The sequence below is a fragment of the Dysidea avara genome, chromosome 11, assembly GCF_963678975.1.
Source record: "Dysidea avara chromosome 11, odDysAvar1.4, whole genome shotgun sequence".
NCBI lineage: Eukaryota > Metazoa > Porifera > Demospongiae > Dictyoceratida > Dysideidae > Dysidea > Dysidea avara.
Genome location: NC_089282.1, coordinates 25,238,121 through 25,265,472, shown reverse-complemented (window position 1 = coordinate 25,265,472; position 27,352 = coordinate 25,238,121). Strand labels below are relative to the sequence as shown.

The 27,352-nt window shown below is 39.2% G+C and overlaps 1 protein-coding gene and 1 long non-coding RNA gene across 2 annotated transcripts in view; one reads left to right on the top strand and one right to left on the bottom strand.

Annotated features, from left to right (window-relative positions):
- LOC136239146 (uncharacterized) overlaps window positions 1-27,352 on the top strand; it is a 223,461-nt gene that overhangs the window by 135,362 nt on the left and 60,747 nt on the right. The window lies entirely within an intron of this gene.
- Window positions 1,579-27,349, bottom strand: LOC136237519 (phospholipid-transporting ATPase VA-like). The gene is made up of 20 exons (XM_066027694.1): window positions 26,814-27,349; window positions 25,986-26,202; window positions 25,834-25,922; window positions 25,323-25,429; window positions 24,927-25,058; window positions 24,756-24,877; window positions 22,918-22,971; window positions 22,415-22,613; window positions 21,325-21,701; window positions 20,140-20,377; window positions 19,286-19,395; window positions 18,644-18,770; window positions 16,565-16,668; window positions 16,428-16,508; window positions 15,813-16,136; window positions 15,249-15,506; window positions 13,963-14,244; window positions 13,460-13,564; window positions 10,826-11,010; window positions 1,579-1,828 (listed from the first exon to the last, which is right to left on the bottom strand). Exons 1-20 carry the CDS (start codon window positions 27,317-27,319, stop codon window positions 1,636-1,638), a joined length of 3,810 nt encoding a protein of 1,269 aa, XP_065883766.1. The 5' UTR covers window positions 27,320-27,349; the 3' UTR covers window positions 1,579-1,635.

The window sequence follows — 27,352 nt, the reverse complement described above, 5'->3', positions numbered from 1 at the left end:
CACAACCTGCTGGCAATGACAATAACTACCCATCACCAACCATATCTCCTTATCTATAAGCTTGCTACACTGCTCCTCTGAAGAATACTGTGACTGCTCTATTAGAGTATTTAGATCTGACTGCTCTATTAGAGTATATCGATCTTTTAAACAGGTATTCAGGAGGCCCTTCATGGGGCCTCCTGGGGCCCCTTTCAGGCTGGGGCCCGGGGCAAAATGCCCCAGTTGCCCCCCCCTGTGGGCGGCCCTGGGTATTCCATGAAATGATGAGTAAGCAGAACATCTATGAAGGCTCTTCCAAATTTGTAACGCTGCTCTTCTTTTTCTATCAACGCGTTTGTTATCAATGGAAATCGCTGAGGCACCTTCTTCTATCACGTGAAAATGTAGCTACAGAAGTAAGAGCCTCGAATATAGCAACCACTATTCTAACACTTTCGTTGTAAGCATTATTTTGAGTGCAACTCCACTTTTAGCTGTTACTATAGCTGCGCGTTTCTCACGTGCCATGCCGGTTCCCCATTCCTGAAACCTGAAATACTCTAATAGAGCATTCATGCACCTACCGGGGATTTGAAAACAGGCGTAGTGTAAATGAAGTGACTAACGAAAACGTGGGAGGTCAAGAATGCTTCGCAACAAGTTCAACAACTACACAAATTTGAAATCAGATGTATTTTCATGGGGTACCATTCCTCTGTTCCTTACTGCTCACAGAGAATTCAACCTACTGTGGATTGTGTTTTTAACAGCTGCACTTATTCTAATGGTACTATAGCAGGTTTATAGCTGTGAATGCATCAAGTAAATTTCAGGAATAAAACACGCTTTAGAAATCCCGAGAACAAGTTCTTGAAGTTAATTTGTCCTTTCATACACTGTTTTCACATATTCATACCTTTGGAATGGTTGGTCCTATCAGCAAAAACTAAATGGCATCTTGCTGTAAATGATGTAGCAAATCTGTTGAACTTTATTTCAAGTCTGTGCACTATAGTATATGAAAGTTGTTGCCATTTGTATTTTGATGAAGAATTTCAATAAAAAATATGTACGCAGTCAAAATTTTATCAATTATTACATTAAAATTGCATCAAAACTTAATACTTTGTAGCTAATGCCTTGTGTAGTGATATTGTTAAATAAAGAGAAAAAATATTGGGTGTGAATAATTATTTAATGCATTCATAGCTGGAAGAACAATAGATTGAAATTTCTTGCTTGTGCTGTGCTACACTTTTCCTGCAATCATGTCTGATGTGATAAGAGTGTGAGAGCATTTCCAGTGCCAGATTTTGCTGTCTCTCAGATACCCTAATGGCACTGTGCTCTATTATTTGAGTTCCCTGATCACCCCAGAATTGATAACATAAAGCTTGTTATATACTACAATGCCTTGGAGTATACAGATTAATGAACAACTTCAGTATACCGCTTTTAGATTTATTGTAGATTATACAGGAGTCATGACCTTCTTCATAGGTGCTGGCTTTATGTCATTCTTTGAGATACTTTGTATCTTGGTAGCTTACATTGTTATGTGCATTTATACACAAAACTTTAATTTAAACTCAAATATTTCACTAATTCAACTATAAGATTTAATAAATAAACAAATATTGATTACTTATGCAATTACGTATTGTTGGTATGGTTTATATCATTATTAGTTTGGACTTGTGAGAAACTAACAGGTTCAACAGGATCAACAGGTTTTTCAGCTGCTGGCTGTAAACACGCACAACTAGTTTGGCCCACTTTCTCCTGTGCTCTGGCCTTTAGCACATCAGATGGAAACACTTCTTGTCTCACAACTCTCATCATCAACCTATGGAACAATCATTGTGATCATATAGGCAATACATCATAGAATGGATAGCAAACAATATTATTTTATGGTTACGGGCACATTCCCATCATGTGATGGCATCCATTGGGTAACTCCAATAACAATCAAGTATATTCATTATAATGTGGCATATAATAGTTTGCCAAAAATCCTCCCACAACAGTTTTTAAACACTAACAGTACATAGTTTCCTTCATATCTTCTGCAGTAAGACTTCTGATGTAATTATTATTAGGGCATCTTGGTCTTTTGCTAAAATTTTCATGTAAGACATCTGAGGATGGAGATCCTCAGTGTGGTCACTCTTACGGGACAAATTATGTAATAGCCCAGCATGAGGTCTGGGAGGGACTGCTTAATCATTGCTAAGGCCTTAGCTATGGTGCCCATTTGCTAAATAATGTGATCAATTCATGTGACAGTTTAGGTAATTGCCACTGCCCCCTGAATCACGTGAGGAGGCTTCTACAGCCTCACTGTAACATGAAGGACAGCTGCCTATCAATTAACCTAGGTACCCCAACCCAGAATCATGTGATCAAGAGGATACCTTACTTAAATCATGAATGGGTGAGGTGAGACCCAAAGCCGTTTCCAGCACCTATGGAGCACTGTAATAATTATAGCATAAATTTGGGTAGTGGCACTAAGCTCAGTTGCATCACATGTGTCTACTAAAATAATCAATTAAAAATGTAGATTAAAGCTGGGTGAGACATCTGAGGATGGAGATCCTCAGGGTCAGGCCAGACAACAAGCCTCCATATGTTGTTAGTGGACCTACAAGCTTGCAGGTGAACCGCAACTGTTCCAGTACCTGTGACTATTATTATGGTACTGAGTGATAATACACAAGCACCTGTGGCTATTATTATGGTACTGATACACTAGCACTAATTATATAAGCATGAGTCCTGAGCTCGTGACTAAAAATACAAAACATACAAGAAAACCAAAACAAATATATAAATGTTCCAGCAATACATTAACATGATTGATGATGAGGGTCTGTAGTCATGCAGCTGATGACATTATGAGGCTTCTACTAGAGTCCTTGCCACTGAACAAAGAGAGTCCTTTGGAGTATGGATGTATAGGGAGTAGGCCAAGCTCTGCTACTGTCCCAGTGTTTTGATCAAGGAGTCTTAGATGTCTTGCTTAGCTGCTGTGGTTGCTGCACCTATCCTGAAGCTGTGGCCTACATAGTTGGACGAATCCATTGAAGAGCTTCAACAAACTTCTCCCTGGTTAAGTAGGTCCCATCAGAAAGAAAGGATCAGGATTTGAGCCAAGAATGACCATGTAGTGGAGAATTTCTGCTACTGGGCACAGGGGTGAGTGAGTGGCCCCTAGGTAGATTGAAACACCTTGTCTAAAAAAGGGTCAGTCTTTGAGGTGGACTTCCAGGTATTGATGGTTGGCACGGCTGTTCACTTTGACATCACCAAAGCACAAACTAACTATCAAACTTGGAGATGCCTGGGGCTACCACTTCACTGACCCGTAGGAAACCCAAGAAGCACATACAGGCTGCAATCCATTACATAGAGGTATCATGGGAGTCTGGGGATGGTTGCCAGACTTGAGTCAGCTTTAGAAGAATGTCTGGTGTAGTTAGGAGATGTTTTTGGGTTGAATGTGCTGTAGACCTCTTAATTCCATTCACCACATAGTCTAGCCTTGGCATATCTCCCATCTGGAGGTCTCCTAGGCCCAATGAGATCTGTGCATATCTTGCTCTGCTAAGTAGCTCTCCATTGTACCTCCCATGAGGTCCTCTTATATGTAATAAAATATGTTAGTAAATGCTCGGATACAGGGAAAGGGGTTACTGCTGAAATTGATTACAGAATTAAGAGCTCCAGATATATAAGTCTGTTTCGTGGAGCCCTGTGAGAAAGAGTTTGAGAACAGCGTTGTCCAGGATGGTGATGTTCAGTCTGGCTTTGTATGACCAGTAGCTTTAGCAGAGGTTGGGGGGATCATTATACAAGCGTGTTCACCGAGACGAGACCTGTGATGAGGCTGAACCTTAAGATTGGCAAGCTTTTCAAACAGCCGTCTCGTGAAAGTCTTGAACAACATGGCTTGCATGAGCCAAATAGCCAATCAATGATTCTGATTTCTTCCTAATACATATCTCTTTGACTAACCAGTGAAGGATCATCTGCTGCAGTTCAGATAACTGTAGCTTGCTCTCCGAAGACTGTGAATCAATCTGAATGTTAAACAGGTAGTCGGGCCCTCTAGTTTCTCCCCGGTGATTGGGAGACCTTAGCATGTGGAGAGTTGAAACGTATGGGGAAGAGTCAGGTGCCTCAATCACCAAGAAGTCATCAAAATAATGAATCAAAAACATTACACCAGCTTACTTGACAATCTATTCAGCTGTATCTGCAATAACAGTAAATATCTTGGGGGCTGACAGTGTTGACAAACAAGGCTTCCCACAGCATACTCATTAGTTGCCTATCATCAGGATGGACTGGAACAGTTATGTAGACACTTTTTATGTCCACCTTAACAAGTCAGGCTTCCTGGCCCATGCTTAACACACCATGTGCTGTATCATGAGTTGTGACATGAAATATTACTATACCGCAAGCTAGGACGCTTAAAACCATGGTGTAAAGTTAATGTACAATCTTAGGTATATTCCTGTGAATAGAATAAATAAGTTATTGGCCAATCTTCCAGTGGACCAGCCACCAGAAATGCAGTCACAACGGTCTGTTGAAGGAGGCTCCTGGTGTCTTTTCCTGCTGCCCCCGTGGACAGGCAACAGTTGGATGGTTCCCTCGATAGATTGCACTGACATGGGTGTGTCGGCACCTTGCAAATGTGCAGTTGTTCCTATCCACAGACGACGGGTTTCTCCAAAAGGACACCATGCTGGCCTAGATGGTGGTAACTGTCTCACTGCTGGCTCAAGGGTGTAATGCCTGTTTTGGGATTCAGTGGATTGATGGCCAAACAGGGCATACTCTGTTATTCTGTGAGATGTTGCCATGCACAGGTCACACCTTGAGGCTGATACTGTGGCCCCAGTGAAGTACATGGCATACAGAGTAAGATTGATCTCAGATCACTTAGTAGTACCAGACAAGGCTGCATCATAGTGAACCCATCCCAGACCAGTGAAGTCTTGGCTTATGGTTGTCATGTATGCCATCAGCTCTGGAATAAGTCAGGCTTCTCCAAACCATGCACACTGACATAAGATGCAAAGCATTGCAGCCATGTACATAAAGATGGCTCAAGGACAACAATGCTTAGCCTTGCCTGTCTCTTCGTTGTAGTGGCCATGACTCCAAGAGTAGCTCCCCCAAGTCTATGACATCACCCTGGCAGATTCTGCTAGCCAGGCTTGCTGGAATAGGCGTGAGTCCTACCCCAACATAAACCCTCTTTCCTTTTGTAGTCATAGTATTCTGCCTGTGTCCGTTAGACCTGACAATGTTTTAGCCAGCCACTGGGTGAGGATATTATTGCCATCTCTCAGTGGTGAGTGAACTCGGGGTGGTGAGGAGTCACAGGGCTCCAGCTGCAAATTGTTGGCCCCACAACTGACTTCAGGCACATTCCTTAGTGACTCTTCGGGCATAGTGCCTATAGACACATTCCAAAACCATGTCCACTTTTTGTCTGCCATCGTGAATGGGGCCAAGTCAAAAATGCCACATAATTGTTGTGCTCTGTTATGTTGCAAGAAAGGATGCCCACTTTTTGTTCCGTTCCGTTATGTTACAAAAATTTGATCACGTGTCCCATCATTGTAAAAAGTTGAAATGGCTGTCTGTTCCATCACTAGTCAAATATCGTTCATTGTGTACCATGAGCCAAATCTACATTGAACAAAATAACTAGATCCTTCAATTTCATTTGGAAATAAACCATGACTATAATACTAGATGCCCATCACGATTTGTTCCACCAGTATTATGTCATTTAACTTCTACCAGAAAAACTTTTTTTGACATGCTGCTGCACAATGGTGGAACGGATTACCCGATTACATCTTTTTATCATCAAACCTTCCGGTGCCTGTTTTTGACTTCTTGTTGCGTAGTGAATAGTTAACTGTATTTTTATTTGTGTGATATAGTTGTTTTTGTGTGTGTCACGTTGTCTGCTTGTCATTGTACTTTTATGTGTAACCCTGTATGTGTGTAATGCTCCGTCCGGTAAGGAAGAACGGCTATGCCGATTACCATGAGGTTAAATTAAAAATCAAAAACATCAATCAAAATCAGGATACAGGACTGTTAGTATCAAGGGGAAAATGGTTAAAATATCATTTCACAAATTTCTAGACCAACCTAAGGAGAATATTGTGCTGCGACTTAAGTGGCTTCACGCTATAGTAGGGATGTAGATGTCAGAGGTCAAATGTAGTATACAATGCTACTGCTCAGAACTGGACAAATAGTTGTAAAGAAGGATTGGATCCAGGGGATGCTAAATGGAGAGAGTCAAATTCACAAGTTGGTTGTCCATATAATTTAAGTCAGGCAGATGAATTGCTTTTAATGCTGGTGAGACTACATCTTGATTAAAGGCAATCTGGCCAAACATATTGAAATATCACAGTCTTCAGTTTCACGAATATTTACTACTGTACTAATTACTGCTACCTCTGTTTAGGCAGTCTACCATTGTGGCCAAGCCATAGAACAATTAGGAGTACCATGCCTGCAAGTTTTAAAAAAAAATTATCCTAACATAACTGCTATTTTAGATGCAACAGAAATTAAGGTTCACAACCCATCTTCTCTGCTACTACAGTTACAGACGTATAGCAGTTACAAAAAAAAGGAATTGATAAAAGATTCAGAGGGTAGTGACCGCATCGCCAAATTGTGATGTTGTAACTCTTCCCACTCTGCAGTGCTGCCACTTGGTTGATAGTGACTGCTCACATGTACATTGTTCCAAAGAATGGACTTCACCTAATGTGATGTCGATCTTTGCCAACTGGGTGCACTGTTCTACATTCTCTACTTGAAATACACAAGGTGTATTGTCTAGTATGCCGATTGGCAAAGCAGGAAATTCTTCACTGGTTTCTTTTGTGCTCCCATTTAAATCATAAGACAATACACTACCTTTAGGAATGTAACCAAATGGAGTGCTTATGAAGTCGTCTGGAGGGTTATCAGGTAACATTCGGGCAAATGCACAGGAGGGATGATCCTCCAGCAAACCACTCTTTAAACCCTGCTGCTCAAAATTACAGTCTTGCACGAGCTTCATAAAGAGTGTAGACTACTGGATTATTCTTAGGCTGAATTTTAGATTGCTTACCTTTACAATAAGCTCATGACTGGAGCTGGTTGTATTTTAGTGGACCGGGGCTTGTGTCATGATTGCTATATTTGAGTGCACGTAAGATCAACAAGAACATGTTTTAGCTTCATCTTGATTGACTGCTTTAGCAATCCCACAATGTGGCATCACACACCAGCACTTCCAGTGTAAAGGCTTTAGCCACATGATGAGGAGCATGGTTTGAAATTACGAGCTTTAAATCATGCATTTAGTCATTTTTCTTTTGGCTACAGTAGCAACAAGCTTGTATCCAGATCAGATTATCTTTGCAGCAAAATTGGACATACCTCCGACTCCATAAAATATTGGTGTCCTCTCTGAAGAGTGGAGTAATTTACATTAGAATAACTAGTGCTCTTTTTAAAATGCTTTCCAGATGTCTGCAAGTGACTTGCTCAGTCAGCACAGCTGGAAAAATACCTTCAATCTGTTGTGTGTACGGACCCCTTTGGCCAGCACTTGTTGTCACTGCTCAGCTCAAGGACTGAATTTGAGTCAGCTGTTTCTCCATTATTGGAATGATGTTGTTCAATTGCAGCCCTCCTCTTTGTATACTGCTTCTCTGGATCAGGATCAATTATCTTGCTGTCCCAGCCATTGGAAATATAAGTTTTCACTATAAATTTATTAACATAATAATAATAAAATTTGCAGCTGGTCACTAATCTGGTACAGGTGGGTTTATGTAGCAAAGAATTGTAAACACATGTCTACCACACACTAAATATACCTAAACAAGGTTATCTACAAGTATACAAGGAATGGGACTTTTTAAAAATCATGTGGTGCTGGTGAATCACTTACTGCCTAATGAGGTCTGCCTTGGTTTTCAGCTTAGATACCCCATAGCCCCTCGACAACGTAATCAAAACTTCAGCCCAGCTATTTTAAGCGCTTCCGAATCACGATTTCCCAAGGAAACCCCAGGAGTGCCTGCTTCTGTTAAATTACTCGTCATGGAATGTAGTCAAAACCATATAACTAATTTGAATAGCAGAAATGGCAGAATGTGTGTTACTATGACAATGACATAGTTTTGAAAAGTGTCTATTGAGAGGGAGAGACATGAGTAAGAGCTGTGCTGGGTACCAGTAACTCACGACTGGATAGGGCCCTAGTGTTACAAAAGGGGGAGGGGTGCTAGCAAACGAGAGCAGCTTCACGGCAGGGACAGTTTGTTTTAATTAAGCTTGTGGCATGCATGTAGTATGGGGCGTGAGCCGGGACAAGCGATGGATCCAGGCCAAATGCAAGTTCGAAAAGAACTGACCTTGAGGAAGTTTGAGAGTCTTTAAAACATCATTAAGACCCCTTGAATACCAGGGGGGCACTGGGCCATATGCAGTCATTAGTATAAGCAAGCATACTATTATTAAATATGAGGTACATGACTTAATTATAGTGAGTAGTATGGGCCAAAGGCCCTGGTCGTCTCAGAGGATAACCTATGAGAGACATAAGACAACACTGCTTAACCACCGTTATTCTTAGGAGCATTTTCCACTGCCCATTTTGAGCTCTTCAAGCTGTACCACCCTGTTTCTTTTCTCCATGTGGGTTTCTTGGACCTTGGTTCTTCATTGTTCTGGTCAACAATGGTACAACTCATTAAGAAACACTACGAGGAGGAGACTCTTGAGGAAGCTGCATAGTCCATTGCTAAGGCCTTAACTATGGTACTCGTTCACTAACGCATGCGTAATTAATTCATGTGACAGTTAGGTAACCGCCACTACCTCCTGGATCACAAGAGGAGGCTTCTATAGTCTCATTGAGCTGTATCACCATTCCACAGCACCATGAAGGACAGCCAAGAGGAGAGCCGCCCATCAGCTAAACCTCAGCTTCAACCTACGTTACCCAGATAATGTACGGTGCTGCTCAAATGCAATGTCGTCTCGCAAGAGTGTGAGGGATTAAAAAAATTGCTAATTAAAGGGCGTGGCACCCATTTTGCTTGCGAGTATTCATCCCAAATATGAATACTTGCAAGTGAAACTGGTACCAAGCCCTTTACACACTTTCACAAGATAACATTGCATTTGAACGGTACCGTATCTGAGCATACTACGTATTAACTAGTTGGCTTGTCATGGTCATTTCAGTGATTTCAGTGTTTTTCTTCAAAGGCTATTGATATGATCTGTTAGGGATTCTGAATGTTTTTTTTTACTATAAACTTACAAATATCAGCTGCTTGTTGGATAACATTTCTAACTTTACAGCCCTATAACTCAGGAATCTTTCATCCTACTTACATCATATAACAATGAAAGGATAGAGAATTTAATGTAGTTACTTTCTACGGGCATTGAACTGAAACATGATGTTGTCTTTTGTCTTATTAGTTAACTTTTTTTCTATGATCCCTAATCTTCCTAAACTTGTTTGTTTACTTTTTTTATAACATTATTATGAGTGGTAAACCCACACATACCACATCAAAAGAAAGAAGTGCCAGAGTTAATGTTTTCATCATCGGAATGTACACCCCAGTAGAGGTGTGCGATATATCGAAAATTTATCTATATCACGATAATTTTCCGGTATTATTATCATAAATTCGATATTGCAAATGCTGATCTCGGTATTTTATCAATTAATCAATTTATCAAGAAAATTTAGATAAAGTTACAGTATTTTGGTCTGTGATTATGCAATTATGCTAGAAATAAAGATCAGTTATGTGCAATTTAGCCATTTTAAAAGCTTATCTTTCAGTTTCCTAGGCTTGTTAGTAGTACCATGTAATGGTTTTAGTGGATCTATTGCATTTAAAGCACATCTATGAATATCGGCCACCCATGCAATTAATCCGCCCACATTATTTAAGTAATTATCAAAATCGAATCGATATCGCGATATTTTACTAATTACATATCAATATCGTATCGAAATCAAAATCTTGATATCGCACACCCCAGCCATCAATTACTGACTCGAAAGTGAAGTACGCTTCGCTTTCAGCTATGCTCAGCCCATTATACACAGCACTACATACAAAGAACAGTAGGAGAAATACCTCTACAATCAATCCAATCACCATGGAAAATACAGGCGATGTGTGCACCTCAACTATCAATTACTCTAAAGTGAGGTGGCCATTACACTTTGCCTTCAGCTATTATTTCAGCCCATCACACAACGTTACGAACAACATATCAGGCTGAAGCAACGTCGAAAAGTGACCTGTAGCCTTAGCTGTTATTGAGTTATGCTTGTCTGAAGGCATCAGGCAGGCAGGCAGTTAGTCATTAGAAACTTTCATTGAATATTTCCAAAATTTTGTAGCAATCTATTGGGTCATCCTGAAGGCATTTTTGGGCTTAGTTATACCTAGCCAATACTAGCAAGGCACCAGGATGGTATTATGATGGCTTGTACGATCAACATGCAAAACCCTGTACCTAACCCTGTAACTGGATTAGAAGATACAACACGAAATGGAACCATAGATATGAGACCTGATTATCAAGGTGTCCTTATTAGTGAGGTGCCCTGATTTCAGGGGTCTAAATATGTGTACACTAGTACAAATTAATGTCCTGATTATCAAGGTGTCCACATTTTAGATGTTCCCACTTTGGACATTGGTCTTCTGTAATGACACCAACAGACAAATTTCCAAACTCACAACAATTACCTCACCTTGGAAACAAGGCAATGACTGGGATAAGGAGTAGCACAAACCAAAACTTGCCCCTCGATGCTGTCATCTGAAACACTTGATAGGTATCAATGAATACTTGTCTTGTGTCTATGGCACAGTAGATGAGGTTGAAGATCAGCGTGAATATCAGACTACCCCATACGACTATATGGTTGGCTATCGTCTGTGAAAGAAATTAAACACACAAAAAACTAAATGCCTCAAATAGTGATCAGCTATTAAGTCCACCTCATGACTTCATTAATAAGACCACCTCATTATAATGACCATGTCAAGTAGGTCCCAAAACATATAGCTAAGGTGTACTTCATGACCTCATTAATAAGACCACCTCATTATAGTGACCATGTCAAGTAGGTCCCAAACATAGCTAAGATGTACTTCATGACCTCATTAATAAGACCACCTCATTATAGTGACCATGTCAAGTAGGTCCCAAACATATAGCTAAGGTGCACTTCATGACCTCATTAATAAGACCACCTCATTATAGTGACCATGTCAAGGACACTATTAGGTCACTTATTGTTAATTTATATTTCAGATTAGGAAAGTATCTTAAACCAATGCAGGAGGGTGGCTCAATATTCATTACAATCGTACATACACCTGACTATTTTATCAGAGTTAGCTGATTGCTCTATTTTTTTGATCTGTCATAGAGGCCTTCAGAAGAGTCCTGTATATTTATGGGATGCTATTATGTTATGTAATAGCCATGGTAATTTAAGAGAAATATTGGAAACATTGTGAAAATAATAGATGCACTTATGACTTCTGGACATATGATTTTTTGACTTTAGTAATGGTTGTTAGAGACTGTTTAAAGAAATAGTAAAGGATGAATATTTGTCAGTATGGTAAACGAAGATTATCCAGAGCTACATTTTGTAGAAATGTCAGTAACTAAGCATGCTTTAGCCCCTGAGTTTTTGGCCACTGAATGCGAAATTTGCCCCACCAGCCGCAGTAAAGTAGCTTCTGCCAGAATACAGACAATATCGGTATATAGGATATTCGTTCAGTAGCCGATTTGCACGGTAGTTTAAAGATGTTAATAGAACACCCTATGTTTTATACATTTAAGAGTAGTCTAGGTTCCGTAAAACATCACTGCTAGTAAGCTCAAACATGATGTTTTCATATAAGACCTCTATTGATTATCCTGCTATCATAAGAAGTTAAAGGGTTAAAACCCCCTGATATTGAGTGGGTCTTCCATCCCTTTAGCTTGCTGTGCCTATAGTTACAATTAAGATGATGCAATAATGGTGAAAACTGCATGATGTACCAAATTTAGATGGTGAGAATTAGCTACACGGGTGACGCATTTGATACATAAAATCAACAACAAGTACTGTAGCCTTACCAAAGTGCATCTACATACTGGTATACAATGGATTAAAATATTTCCTTCCAGTTGATCACTATGATGAGGTGGTCCCATTCATAAGGTTACTAATGGTGACCTGCTGAGCAAAACCCAACTTGTTTGTATTTTCATTTTAAGACTTTTTTGCTGTCTAGAGGGAAAAACTAATAAAGTTTCAGCCTTATCTGGTTATTGCTTTCAGAGTTTTAGCAACAGACAAGAAGAAGAGAGTTGATTTGTACAGTGACTATACGGAAAAAAATACGGGCACTTGTTTAATCTATCATAAGTCTCAAGCCCAACGGACTATAGAATTAAGACTTGCGTCATTCTATTTACCATCGGCCTAAACACACCCATGCTATTAAGCAAGAGGTGGTTGCTCAAGCTTAGAAACAGTGACGATAAAGCTACGTTTTACCGCAATGTAAACAAACACACATAACTCATGTTTACATCATGGTACAGAAACAAAACAAAGATACTCTTACTCTCCATGAAGAGGCAAATCCATTGGTATATTAGATATTTCAATTTGTGTCTTCCTTCACTGTTTACTGAAGCTATTATATTTATGTAAAATTATTCATGTGGCACATATTTATTACCCAATGGCATTTATCTCGAAAACAGAATTATGCAAACAGGTCAGGTTTCACCAAGGGTGTAGGACAAGTCCACGTGAATTCGCAATAGTATTGCACAAACACTGAAAGAATTTCACATGAGCCAATAGTCTCTGTACACGAAGTAGAGGAAGGGGTGCTACAGGGCGTAATACATATTTCATTTCTAAAACTAATTTTGTTGTTTGCAACGGTGTGATTCTTGACTGAAAAAACCCAGTCGTTATGGTGAAATGGGGCTTATAGCGATGACGATGCATAGCAGTCACTGTTTCCGCCAACAGTAACAATGATTATAGATGACTATAATAGAATCGTTGATGCACAATCTGGTACTTCCAACAGGCAGTGTTACTACATTTAATGAAAATATTAACTAGCACTTCACAGTGTACATGGGCTTGAATGCATCATGACCTCCCCCCACCCCCCTGTAATTTTACTCAGCAGGTCACAACATTTCACTATGCTTATCAAGGGGCAACCAATTATTATTGGTACCCCTGCTTGAAAAATTTAAAAAATATTCACCATTTAAGACAAACTAGTATGAACAATGCCATCCTATTTATAACCACTTCAAATATTTTCGATTGTGGGATTGAGTTACTCACCCAGTGGTAGGTCTCAATGGCCAGGTGGAAAGTGACAGTGAACACCATGGAGATATTGACGACAAATCCAAACTCTGCCAAGCCAATAACATCTTTATCATAAGCCTATAACAAAATGATTAGAGTAATAGCAATAGCATACTTGTTTGTGTGTGTGAGGTCAGGGCTTATGATAATGGACTGACACAGACAATGGACAAATTCCTGACAAGTTGCCCATTTTCCGACCAAGTTAGTAGGGTCACCCTCTACTAACTAACTGGTAGAGTAGAATATGGTTGAAATATGTGAAATTTATGAAGTATATAAAGCTCAGCTTTCAAATCAAGAGGTTTTGCTAGAAGGTTAGTAAAGGTTTCTAAAATACAGCCACAGCTATTGCTAAATCCATTAAGGTAAATACTAGACACTTCAGGGATGCAATGAAAATGTGTGAACATTAGTGCTTGTAAAATTTTGTACCTCTTCCCCCACAAAACTCACTTTACAGGAATTTGACTCACCCAACTTGCTACAAGGAAGACAACCAGTGACTGATAGAACGCCTCCAACATGGCTATCCAGAATTTAAACCTGGTGTAGATCTTTGAGAGCCTTCCTTGTGCATAAAGTGACTTGTCTGTCATCAACACTTCCGCCCTGAGGTCCTGATCGGAGACACCAACAACGATAATTGGCAGAGATGTGTACGCCAAGTTAAACATGAACAGGTTCACACCATCAATGGGATTAGAGCCAGAAAATCCGTTAATAAGTTGATACCAAAACAGCAATACTGCGAATGCCTGTAGGAAGAGATTACAACTCTCATAAACACTTAGCAGCCATTTACAAGTAAATAAACAACATGTTGACCTTTGCTCTCAAACATCTATACCATGAAATTATTGCAAAGCTACACACACTGGCAAAAGCTACAACTGCCGGTTAACATGCTGGTTTGAAGGCTGACATGCTTCTAATATATTCAGTGCATTCGAATAAAGCAGCACTAAATACAGATGGTGCATGAGTAGGCAGGAAAAATCTTCCAGTGCTATCGACAGCACTTTAAATTGTTGTAATCTATTTGAAAGAGGCTTGTTCACTGGAAAGAAATCATATTTGTGCTTATGCAAGAAAACAGTAGGACTTGCAAAATATGAACGTCTTGGGACCAACCAATAGTATCCTGATTATCAAGGTGTCCTGATTATCAAGATGTCCTGATTATCAAGGTGTCCTGATTATCAAGGTGTCCTGATTATCAAGATGTCCTGATTATCAAGATGTCCTGATTATCAAGGTGTCCTGATTATCAAGGTGTCCTGATTATCAAGGTGTCCTGATTATCAAGGTGTCCTGATTATCAAGGTGTCCTGATTATCAAGGTGTCCTGATTATCAAGGTGTCCTGATTATCAAGGTGTCCTGATTATCAAGGTGTCCTGATTATCAAGGTGTCCTGATTATCAAGATGTCCTGATTATCAAGGTGTCCTGATTATCAAGGTGTCCTGATTATCAAGGTGTCCTGATTATCAAGGTGTCCTGATTATCAAGGTGTCCTGATTATCAAGGTGTCCTAATTATCAAGATGTCCTGATTATCAAGATGTCCTGATTATCAAGATGTCCTGATTATCAAGGTGTCCTGATTATCAAGGTGTCCTGATTATCAAGGTGTCCTGATTTTCCAGGTCGGTTTATGTACTAAGGGATACTTTGGGACCTTAACTAAGTGTCTGGATTATGTAGGTGTCCTCAATATCCACATTAACAGGTTCCAGTGTATATAGATATAATATCTTACCACATTCTTGTAAAAGAAATACAATACAAGTCGGGAGAGCCGAGAGTAGCACCAGTGGCCATGTACAAGTAACAGTTTCTGTAGGAAATGGAATCGTCCCATAGCAAAGTCGCTAGCGATTACAGCCTGCATTCCTTCCCTTCCTGAGATCCCCACGCCAACGTCGGCCATTTGTATCATGCTGACGTCATTTGCTCCATCGCCAATACCCAGCGTCATGGCACCAAGCTTCTCTTTAACCAGCTGTACAACTTGAGCCTGCAGGAATTAGAAATACCTCAATAATTCATGGATTATAGAGTATTTAAATAAATACAATTGAACTAATGTACTATATAGCTGATACTAGATATAGCTGGCTCTGTGTGGGGTTCAGATTCTTACAAAAACCTGTCCACAAATTGAAGCTTGGTTTACAAACATTTCAACTAGAAGACTATCAGGACAATGTCGACAAGTCATTTGCATGTTTTTGTTGTGACTCAGAGACAATCAATTACACTTTAGAATTTAGCTTTTAGCTTCTATCAAAATCTAACGACACATCATTTCTCAATGATTCACCTTCTGTAGTGGAGTAGCTCTACAACAAATTACTGACTTGCAATATTTTGCCACTTCTAAAAACAATCCCTTGACAGAGTCTCGAAGAGCAAATACCAATGTTGCTCCATCGATCACCAACGCCTTAGGGGGACCAGTAAATGACAAATCAGTTTCATCTTTGCTCCTGTTTAATTTGCTCTTAGCCAGTTTAATGATTGGTGCAGTGTAGGCTGAGAGGATGAAACTGTTGTCAAAGCTGCTGGTGCTAGAGGATGCTGACTCCAGTCCTGCCTGCATCTCTAATTCTTTCACACGATATTCCAACCGCTCACGACAATCTTCCTACAAAGACACAAATACAACCAAGTGTGCGACTGTGTGTCAAATGTAATTATAGCCCAATGTCTTTATTTCACTGGCCAAATCAATGTTGGTTGGATACATACAGTTTCAATAGGGAATGATGACAGCATAAAAAGTCTCAAGCAACTGTATAAGAAGCAATTCCCTTTGCACTCAACCTATACTTATAGACAAATGGTTGATCAATACAAGTCACTTCAAATGCGAAGATCTTTAAGGGGTCTAAACTCCAAAAACTAAAACCCACAATAGAGCATTTTATCAAGTCACCTCAGAGCTAGCGTTGATGATAATAATGTCCATGACTTCATCAAAGAGTTGTGAAGAGTAGCCGACATTAATGGCAGTCTCCTGTGTGGGGCCCGGAATCCAATTCAATACACTTTTCAACTTAAGAGTTGCTGTACCTGCTTGTCTCCAGTCAATACCCACACTTTAATACCGGCTTGTCTCAGCCCAGCAATTGCCTCAGGCACTCCATCCTGCAACCTGTCTTCTATGCCTGTAGCACCTGCAATAATGGATGATTATGAGTGTGGGAATTACCAGTAGAGTGGAATCTCTCTATAACAGACAATTTGGGACCTAACACTTTGACCTGTTTTCCTTTTCAGTGATAGAAGACCAAAATCTATTGTTATCACTTATCATGGAATAGTACAGTGATAACTTCACTGTGTTGTAACTACTATACCTTTCTTTCATCCCAAATATCAAAAGCTTCTTATGCGGGAAGGAACCAAATACGTTGGAATAATGTCTCCTCAATAGTCTGAACACTAGATGTGACTGTTCTATTAGAGTATTTTGTCAACTGGTGGAGTATTTGACTCCAAAACTATACAATTGCAGGCAACCCCCTCCCCCCCCCCCCCCCCCCAAAGGGGTTTAGTGGTCTTTGTTGACCAGTCCTGGAAATGACCCACAGTGGTCCCAGCCATTGATTAATCAAACATTTATTATTCAAATGACTGTTCTATTAAAGTGTGGTGTGTGTATTCTATTAGAGTAATTGAACAGAGGTCTATATATAAATGGGCTTCATATATCCAACTTTTCAATTGTCTGAATGCACCAGGGCTCAATGAGTTCAAATAACAGAGGAACCAACCACTACGCTGTGGCATCCAGTGGATGACTTACTATTGTTTGTTTAAATGTAAGCCACCATCAAACAAAGTCTAATTCTACCAGTAGCAACTTACAGTCCATATTGTTCTCAAGGAAGTCTGGTTTGTAATAAATTAACAGCCATTATTAAAATTTATTAGCATTAACATCATTGCAGCCATTTGTTGGCCGCCACCATTGATTTCACAACTTTTTTCACCCAGGCCTGTTAAGGTCACAGCTTGGCTGTTTTTGTGCAGGTATCACTTGTTTTTGTAATTGCAAGTTCCAAAGTCAACCTATGGTTGGCCTTGCTGGATACTTCCTTTTAACCCTTTAGGAATCGTCAAAGACTGTGTGGTTCTGTGTATTTACAAAGAACTGAATTTTGAAGGTGCGAATATCCCAATGATAGCTGGCAGATTCAACTCAAACGGGAGATGCCCTACTGTGAGAAAGTTTCCACAACAAGAACAGTTAATTATACCGTTCAAACACTCTGGAACTATGGTACATTAAAACGGCATTTTCTTGGTTCTGTAAAACAAGCATGTCTCCCAGCTGTACTTGGCTGCACTTGACATAGGATATTTCATAAGTTTTGTAGCACTCTAATAGAGTACACCTTTTTTCTGCGATGATATAGAATGTTCTAGAATAGATCTAGGAGTTATCATTCTAAACCAGAACTCTCATTTATAAGGTAGAAAATAAGTGAGGTGAGCAACTGACAGCAGTGACAGCAGTGTGGTAAGGGTTTGGGTATATAGGTGTGGAGGTCCCTGGTTCGAAATCTGGAGTTTTTCCAACATTTTTTTTTACTTATCAGTGACTGTTCTATTAGAGTATCTCGATCGCATTTTTCATATGTTTCGGTTTTGCTTTATACCTCCTTAACTAATACTTTCAGTACTTTCAAACCACAAAAATTTTGCACAACGATAGTAACTGTTATTCCATCAAGCAGATTACCCTGTAGGTGTGACAACAAATCGCTTTTGCAATTTTCAAAATCATGCATAATTCTGTTGTTCTTAGTACAAAAATTTGGCTGCAAACGTGCTACATTATCAGTGCTCCTGATAAGAATTCTTAAGCGCCAGGACAAAGTGTCCTGACAAAAATACATTTGTCTTGACATACTTGTACATTGCATGGACACAGGTGGCTTAAAACACTGTCTATGGGGTATTCTCTGACTTTCTTAGTTCCTATAAAATACACACTTGTCTGTCAAGCATCCACACTAGCCATACTCGGCCACACAACACACTATCGTGTGTCCTGATTCTTGATTGGTAACACTAGAGAATACTAGAATACACAAACTGACACACTACACACACGCATGCACACACACACACATACATCCCCACCTAGCAATTCCAGTTTCTTCTCAATATTGAGGTAGGATTGGAACAATAGTTCATCTCTGTTAGTTAGAGATACCTCAGCATCATGATGTAGTGTGGACCACTGCTTGTAGTCCTGCTGATTCAGCACCTGATGTACACATGTTGGTCATATGCTCTGCAAATGACCTTCAATGATGTTAATACAAAATGGTCACTGATGATGGAACACAGCACTTTTATTAAACAACTGATGTTAAGTTCATCTTCATTACAAACTAGTACCATAACCACAGGAATCTTGAAAAGAGGTTTCCACTACAGCAAAGTGACTGTTATATTAGAGTAGATACTGCCTGACTGCTTTATTAGAGTAACTCAATCAATTATTGTTCAGAACAATACCAATACACTAATTGATGTTGCTATCACATAAAGCAGTATCACTTTGCTAAGTGAACTGTTTCATGATGGATCCCAAATACTGGTCTAGATTCCTTAATGTTAAAATGGTTTGCTGAAACTCTCTTTAGGTATGCCCTGCCCCTGCTCCATATCTCTTCCAACTAAAATATTTCTTTTACTCCACAGACAATTGTACTACTAAAGTTTTCCCAACATTAGTAGCGACCATTTAATATTAGGACATCAGACATTGTCTCTTACTCTCTTAGCCATGCACAAAGTACGTAGTCCCAGTCTGGCATACAAGTTGAGCTGAGCTTGTGTGAGTGATGCTCTGGTTAATCCTCCTTCCTGGACTCCATGATAGTCACCTAATGGAAAACACATATTCTCACTATTCCAAACACCTCAGTTATTCTAAGAACACTAAAATTATAGTATTCCATTGTTATAAATCAAAGGGCTTCAGTTATCTAAACAAACCTACTAATCTGAACACATTTGTCTAACTGTAGGAACAAAGGTGCTCAGATAATTGAGCTGGATCCTAACACTACACGTTGAGAAAACTAATGCAGTTAGTGCTTCAATAATAACGACTATTCTATTGGAATACTTTGTCATGGTGTGCATTCTATTCAGAAGTAGTGGTGCTCAGTAGGGACCTGCCGATATGCTCTTTAGTTGAGCAGTGCTCAAAAACCTATTATGCTCAACATTTATGCCTCAATTCCTATGTTTTGTTAATAAATGTGTACTTTATGGGTAGTGGCTGAAGTAAAAACAATACATCCTTGTAGAAAATATCTACATACTTTAATAGAACAGTACTTGATAGTTAGTGACTGTTCTATTAGAGTATATCGATCTTTTTCTGTGATTTGTATTTTGACAAGCAAGGATTTATAGTATTGTACAGGTGTTCTTCCTATAATGCTAGCATTATGCTCAATACTTTCAGGTACCTATTATGCTCAAAATTATGCCAACATAATCAGCGGGTCCCTAAGTAACAGTCTTAGTTGATAGTTTTAACAATCTACCAGTACATCAAAATTTTACCACATACTTCAGTCATGTATACCTCTGACTTAAAAAATAGTACAACACCATACCAAATTTAAGCCCACTGTGATGATCAAGGAAACTGAAAATGGCTGAGTCAGCTCCTTTAGTGTAGAGGATCACCTGATCTGTGCCCTTCTGGCGGACGATGACGGACATACACTTGCGACGAGAGTCAAACTCAAGAACATGCAGTACATCGTATTCTACTAGCCCATGATGAGGAGTTAGCAAGGTGACCTTGCCAGGAACTCTAGCCAGCAACACATATCCATATTTCCTGGCAGCCTAGTACAAAGAAACAAGATGGATAACAACTACAGTAGACCCTCAGTTATCCGACCCTCAGTTATCTGAAACTGTTGATTCTAGTTGCAGTATTTGTTGTCATGTATTTGTCTTACATTCACTTATTTTGTTTCATAATTACAAAGTTATTGTATTTCAAAGTCAAATTGCTTTATTTTTGAGTACAAGTGTATGTTCTATTAGAGTATTTCAACAGAGCTCTGTATATAAATGTATGGATTTCAATTATCCGAACAATTCACTTATCTGAACACTTTTTACCATTGCCTGAGACACATTGGTGTTCAGATAACCAAAACTGAGGGTCCACTGAACAGCAGTGGCCTTGCAGGTCAGGTAAACAATATGAATAAAACTTCAAAGAGAACTACATTGGATGTATCTGACTGTTTCATCAGAGAGTATGACTGCTCTATTTTGTTATTTCTTTGTGGTTCTTCTGCAATTACACTGAACTGCTTCTGTTAGAGCTTCCTGTATATGTTTGAACTGCACAAGGTACAAAAAAGGAGCTGAAATGAAATGGACTATTTCCTCTAGTCCCGTTGTTACTACACTATTAACTACTACAGGAGTGTACAACCATCTTACTACTCTTATTAACGGATCACATAATTTTTATCAGTAGTTTTGGTGAGTGGTAACCCACCACACCTGTGATGTAAATTAAAATAAATTTGACACAGACTATAGTTGAGCTGAGCCAGCCACATGATTAGTGGTGACAGTAAAGATGTCAAGAGCAGACATGCATGGTTTGGCTCCATTACAGGTTTGGGAATGAGACACAACAGACAGCATACTTTAATGTCTTTCCTACAGGAAATGTTTTTTATCAGTTATAAATATCGTGTCAGACATTTGAATGAAAAAGATTTGTACTACTAATAATGGTTAGATATACTAGAGATTACTGATGTTGTTACCTCAACTAGTGCTTGTTCATCAGGTGACTCAGCCTCATACTCAATATCGTTGATATTAGTGTGGCCTAGCAACCGTTGAACCTCCGACAAAACTGCTTCAGACAAGTTCTCCAAATTGTAGGGATGTACTTCGCAGTTTTCATCTACTGGTTCCGATGATTCCTCCTTCTGTTTAGGACGTTTCGACACGACAACTGTGTTGCATATCGCCAGGACAACAAAGAAGTGATGTAAACAGCTGTCATTGTCATCATAAGAAAGCTCAGAAATCTTCTTCTGCAGGTCATCATCATAACAGAATTGCTCAATGTCTATTTTAGCCTTCTTGTCCATGGGAGTATGACTCTGTAGTGCTTGCTCTAGTCCATCCAACTGGTCTGCAAATTGGGTTAAGATATTGCTCATGAGAGAGAAATAAAATAAAATTTATGGTACTAAGATGAAACCTGTTTACCAGGTCATTGTATGTCAGTTACCTGTCTAAATTGGCCATTGTAATAATTATTCCCTAATGTGTCATTTGTGTACACAGTGACTTGCCTAATATAACCACCTGCTTTTTGGCCCAAAGGTGACTGAAATAAACAGTTTTCAATAAATGTTGTTACATTATTATATGACATGATAGCTGATGATAATATGTAAAGATGGCAAACAGGTAAAAAAAACACACACACACACAATTGACTTTTCAAATTCATGTAAACCTTACAGGTTAATCTTGTAAGCATAAAGATGGCAGTAAACCATATAGCCTGGACTTACCCATGTGAGGATAATTATTGCACAAACATTTCATGCTAAAATAGGGGTAGATCATATTAAAACAAGTAACTGGAGATGGCCTACTCAACAAGCACCTGTAACATAGGCTGACCCATAACCGACCCATCCATGACACTTATACCTATCCAAGTTGCTACCATTGCTTTCACAGCCTGTTAACCACATGCGACTATCATGTTTATCCTCAGCTGTACCATACACACAAATAAATAAATATTGGATCTTAACTCCAAACTATGCTGAAATGTTCTTACTCTCTTTGTGCCATACATCTGTGCACATTTAAAAAGAGGTGAGGTCTTACCTTTTAATTGATGAGGGTAGTTCACCCCAGCGATGGTACAACATTGGAATCTCATCTCGTTCTCTGTCAGTGTTCCAGTCTTGTCCGAGAAGACATACTGTATTTGACCAAGATCTTCGTTGATGTTTAATGCTCTACACTGGAAGGGAGTATCCCTTGCAGCATAGTACATGTCTACATCCCAGTTTATGAAATAGACCTGGATGGAGACAAGAGTTTACAACAGTCTTCAATTTCATTGGTTGCTTCATGACAAAAAAAATGTAGGGTTAGTACATTAATACACAAACAAGAAATCTTAAATGCAAATAAGTGTCACTAGTAGTCAAACACATTAGAAAGACAGAGATATAGTGATATTTGATTGTACTACAAATTTCCAAGCTACCAAAAAGTAGGTTGATCAGGCCCATGGACCAACAAGATGTGGCCTTACTAAACTATTCCTACACTTGATGAATAGTAACATGTGCTGGTCCCCCATACCCTAGAATAGTTCTCACCTGTATGAACTTCACTATCTCCATGGTGATGTAAAGGGAGATGGGTATGATGACCTATAAGTGAGATAATCAATGATGAGGTAATTACAAGTGTATTTGAATTATGCCATATATGGAAAAAGTAACTGTCACTTACACAAGCCATTAATAGAACTAACTGTTACAATAAAAATATTTTAAATGATGTGCTAAAACCATCAAAGTAATGATATTTGAGTCCCCCAATACGACAACTATGTGGCTATAAAACACAAGAAGTTACAATGGTCCCTCCATTATCCAGACTCATTGGGTCCTTAGGACAAACAAAGCCCATACTTTAATAGTGTTAAAATACTCTAATAGAACAGTCATTTCACAGTTCGAAGTTTGGATAGTTGATGGCCGGATAATGGAGTGACCACTGGGCTGGGAGATTATATCGATTGTGGGATTAATCATGATTATTTCTGAACATCGTGATGTTATGTATTATAAACAATCACAATGTCACAACATCACTGCAAATGTTAATTAGTAAATGGTGGCCACATACTGCTATGGAAGAACACAATCCAGAAAGCAAGCCTACACTTTTGGGACAGTTCATTATTTAAAAAATTAAATCTTACTATGTAGTTAAAAAGCTTACCTGTTAAAAACCATTTTTATGCTGTACATAAATTGTACTAAACTGTAACACCCGATGGCTTTAATTTTGTTGAACAGTTGTACACAATTTCACCGAAATATAAATAATTCATACAAAGTTGTGCATACACGATGTTTCTGATATATGTGAGTAATAAAATCATGAAAATTATCATAATTACAGACATTGTGCTCGATTGCATCCTAACATCGTGAAAGCAGTAAAATGTCACGATTGCTCAACCCTAGTATAGAGTTAATGCAACACAAAATTTCTGAACTGTGTACATGCATCTTCTCCAAAATTATATGTGCTTGGTAAGCTAATCAAATTCCTTTACACACACACAGCAAATACTACCATGACCCAAACATTAGTGTTAAAAGTGCTTAAAAAGTTAAGGAGTAGTCTCCTGTAGCCAGACCCTATTTCTCCGCATGGCGTTTATCAATTGGAAATTATAAGTGCCTACTCCGAAAGGGTCTGGGGACTCTACAATAGAAAAGTTCTGCAGGCAAACCACCTCTGGGTAGGTGAGCGTTGATTGGCCCTAAACCACTCAGAAGAGGTGTGGATGACCACAGTTAGCTTCATCCTCAGCTATAAGCAAGGTTTCAGCCTGTTCAAACTCTACAACCAAGGTAAAGTTATCAAATTTGCTTGCAATGAGCATAATCATGTCCGAGATATGTCACACGAATATACTGAGTCTCGCATCGGGTTCGTGGCATAGTTAATATAGTACTACTACTTTCACCTTGCCTAATGGCTACATCTGCCATTTTCTCTGAGCTGTTTGGAGGTGAGACTGACCAGCTCACAACTCAGGTACATATGATTACGCATTAGCTCACACCTCAGACATGATATGCTCATTACAAGCAAATTTAATAACTGTACCTTGGTTGTAGAGTTTGAAACAGGCTGAAGCCTTGCCTATACTGAGGATGAAGCCAACTGTGGTCATCCACACCTCTTCTGAAAGTGCCAATCAACGCTCACCTACCCAGAGGTGGTTTGCCTGCAGAACCTTTCTATTGTAGAGACCCTAGACCCTTTTGGAGCAGGCGCTTATAATTTCCAATTGATAAGCGCCGTACGGAGAAATAGGGTCTGGCTACGTGAGACTAGTTAAGGTATAGTTTAGACAGCTATGGCTTGACAGTTGAAAGACACTTCCACTCACTGTTAATCAATATACGCTCACTTGTAAAACAATCAGAAAAGTCCAGAATCGTATGAATGCCTCCAGTCCTACACTGTCATCATCATCTTGGGGAAGATATTGGACGAACGACTTAAACCTCGACTCTGTCCACACTCCAGTACCTGATACAAAACCCACAATCAGTTACTCACCTACACACACATCACTGACCTATTGATCCAATGATGCACAGGACTAGAAGAATTGCAAGTGATGATAATATTTCAGTGTTGATGTCTCGCTCCAATTTGCTGCGTTTCGTCCGTGGTCCACTATTGTTCAACATGCTCTTAGTCTCGTGACCTGAAATAGAAGTATTTCCTTATATGGAATAATAAGAATAGTCAGCTACTCTAAACAAGATTTATATAGGAAGTCTTTTTTGCAAAAGTTGACAATTGATTTAAAGTAGAACAGTAAATATTGAGACTGATAAAAAATTTTTTGGTTGTGTTTTGCTTTACTCTTTACTGTTCATATCCAAACTGCATTATAAAGAGAAACACTTGCTATTCTCACAACATTCACTACTTTACAAAAATTCAGTCTCCGGTATATACTACTAACCTGCATACATGACAATGCCAGTGGCGCACTGAGTGTTCCTAAGTACACACCCTCGCAGCAGGAGGTGATTCCTGTTAACCGGGATCCTCTTGCCATCAGGGTATATGCTGTGTACAATAAATCAGTGTGTGTACAACACACACGTATACACAACGTGACATGCAGTACATTGTTACATACAAAAGTAGTGACATAGTAACAATAGCAATGGCGTAATTACAGAGATAGTGACATAAAAAAAGTAAATTTGAATTTTGCATAGTTGGAGGACACTTTCATTATGTAATGTTTTGATTGTAATGGGTAGCAAAAGAAGAGTCATGAAAGGTTAATAGCCACACAGATTAGAAACTTTACTCACAAATGTTTTTAGATATACTCTAGGTAGTGACAATGTGACATACTTACAGAGAAAGTATAGCTACAGAGAGAATCACATGGTTAGAGAGAGACACACACAGATTACAGAGAGAGACACACACACAGTTACAAAAGATGGCAATTAACGCACATGTATCCACTAAAGTCATAAATTTTGCTGTGAGGTGGCTCACAATAAACAGCCCCACTGAACTGAGATGGTTGAAATTCTCCCAAAGACTAAACAAACAGAACACATACACAACACACTTAACATCAACTCAATCAACAACTCCCACTCACCATTACTGAAATACTGTCTGAAGATTGCTGCGCCACATGACGTTGCTTCAGGTTAGTCTCTCCATCAATGTTTGCTGTCTCTATGAAGCAAATATTGTCCTGCTCGCTGCTGTGCAGCAACAAAATGTCGGCCGGAATTACTTCGTTGATGGACAACTTTACAAAATCTCCCACACAAACTTCTCGCCACAAGCGACTCACAAACATGTCAGTTTCCCTGGCAACAAAACACAATTATAAAACATGATGCACTGACTGTATTATTAGAGTGTGAAATTATAAACTTCTTAGCAGGAGAAGTTTGATAAGTGAGGATGAGATACAAAACACAGGGATGAAGCCCTTGTCACAATTACTATAAAAAAGGAAATAGTAAGACTTCCATTGGCTAAACAATGATAATCTAAAGTTTATAAGGGGAAAGACCTGTTTGGCTACAGCTGTCACACACTACTCTAAGACTACAATAGTCGTGACAGATACATTGATATATCTATCAACATTACATCACACCTACCCAATGAAGGTAGGTTGTCAGTAAATTCTCTAAGGACAACTTCACACGATACTATAATCTGCTATTGCAATCACTAACAACATGCTGTGTACAACCTGTTTAATATCACAATGAGGGTTCTTGTGTAATCTCTACAGTACACTCCAGTCCCACGCAAAGTGTCCACTATCCAAAAGATTCAATCATATGCACGTGCTTATGCATTCAATGGTGTATGCATTATTCTGGGGATAACTTCCGAGTGACAAATCCCCACTCACTCCCCCAAGGTACGGTGCATATAACAAGCACTAAAGTACAAACACACTTACCAATCGTAAACCAGAACTTCACGGTTGTTCACTTCTCTGTCTGACCGGAACCTCCTCAGGTCCTCGAAAGCATCTTTGACAGCTGTCACAGTCAACACAAACAGCAAGGGGATCATGGACACCTCCTTCCCAAACGCTTGGATTTGTGGAATAAAATTTAAAATGATAATTAGCAGGAAATACCAGTTCGCAAAACGGTGAAACTGCTCGAATAAATTCTTAGGAAAGAAAGTGAATATAGTATACTTGGTAGTTCTTATAGCATTGCTCCTAGGAGATATGGCCCATAGTCGCTGCAGGTTATACAATAAACCTGATTCCCGCGGAAGAACCACCTCTCTTGAGGAGATGATCCGGTATCCTTGGTCTGCCATTTCTTGCTCACTCAAAAAATCTGCTTTTTCAGATTCCTTATCCTCAGACGGTACAGGGTTTATACTTCCATAGATTAAATCGGGACGTCCGTGTATCGGTAATCTTTGACTTTCAAACTGATTGTATTCCATTAAATTAATGCATTCCGCTTTAAAGAATTTCCC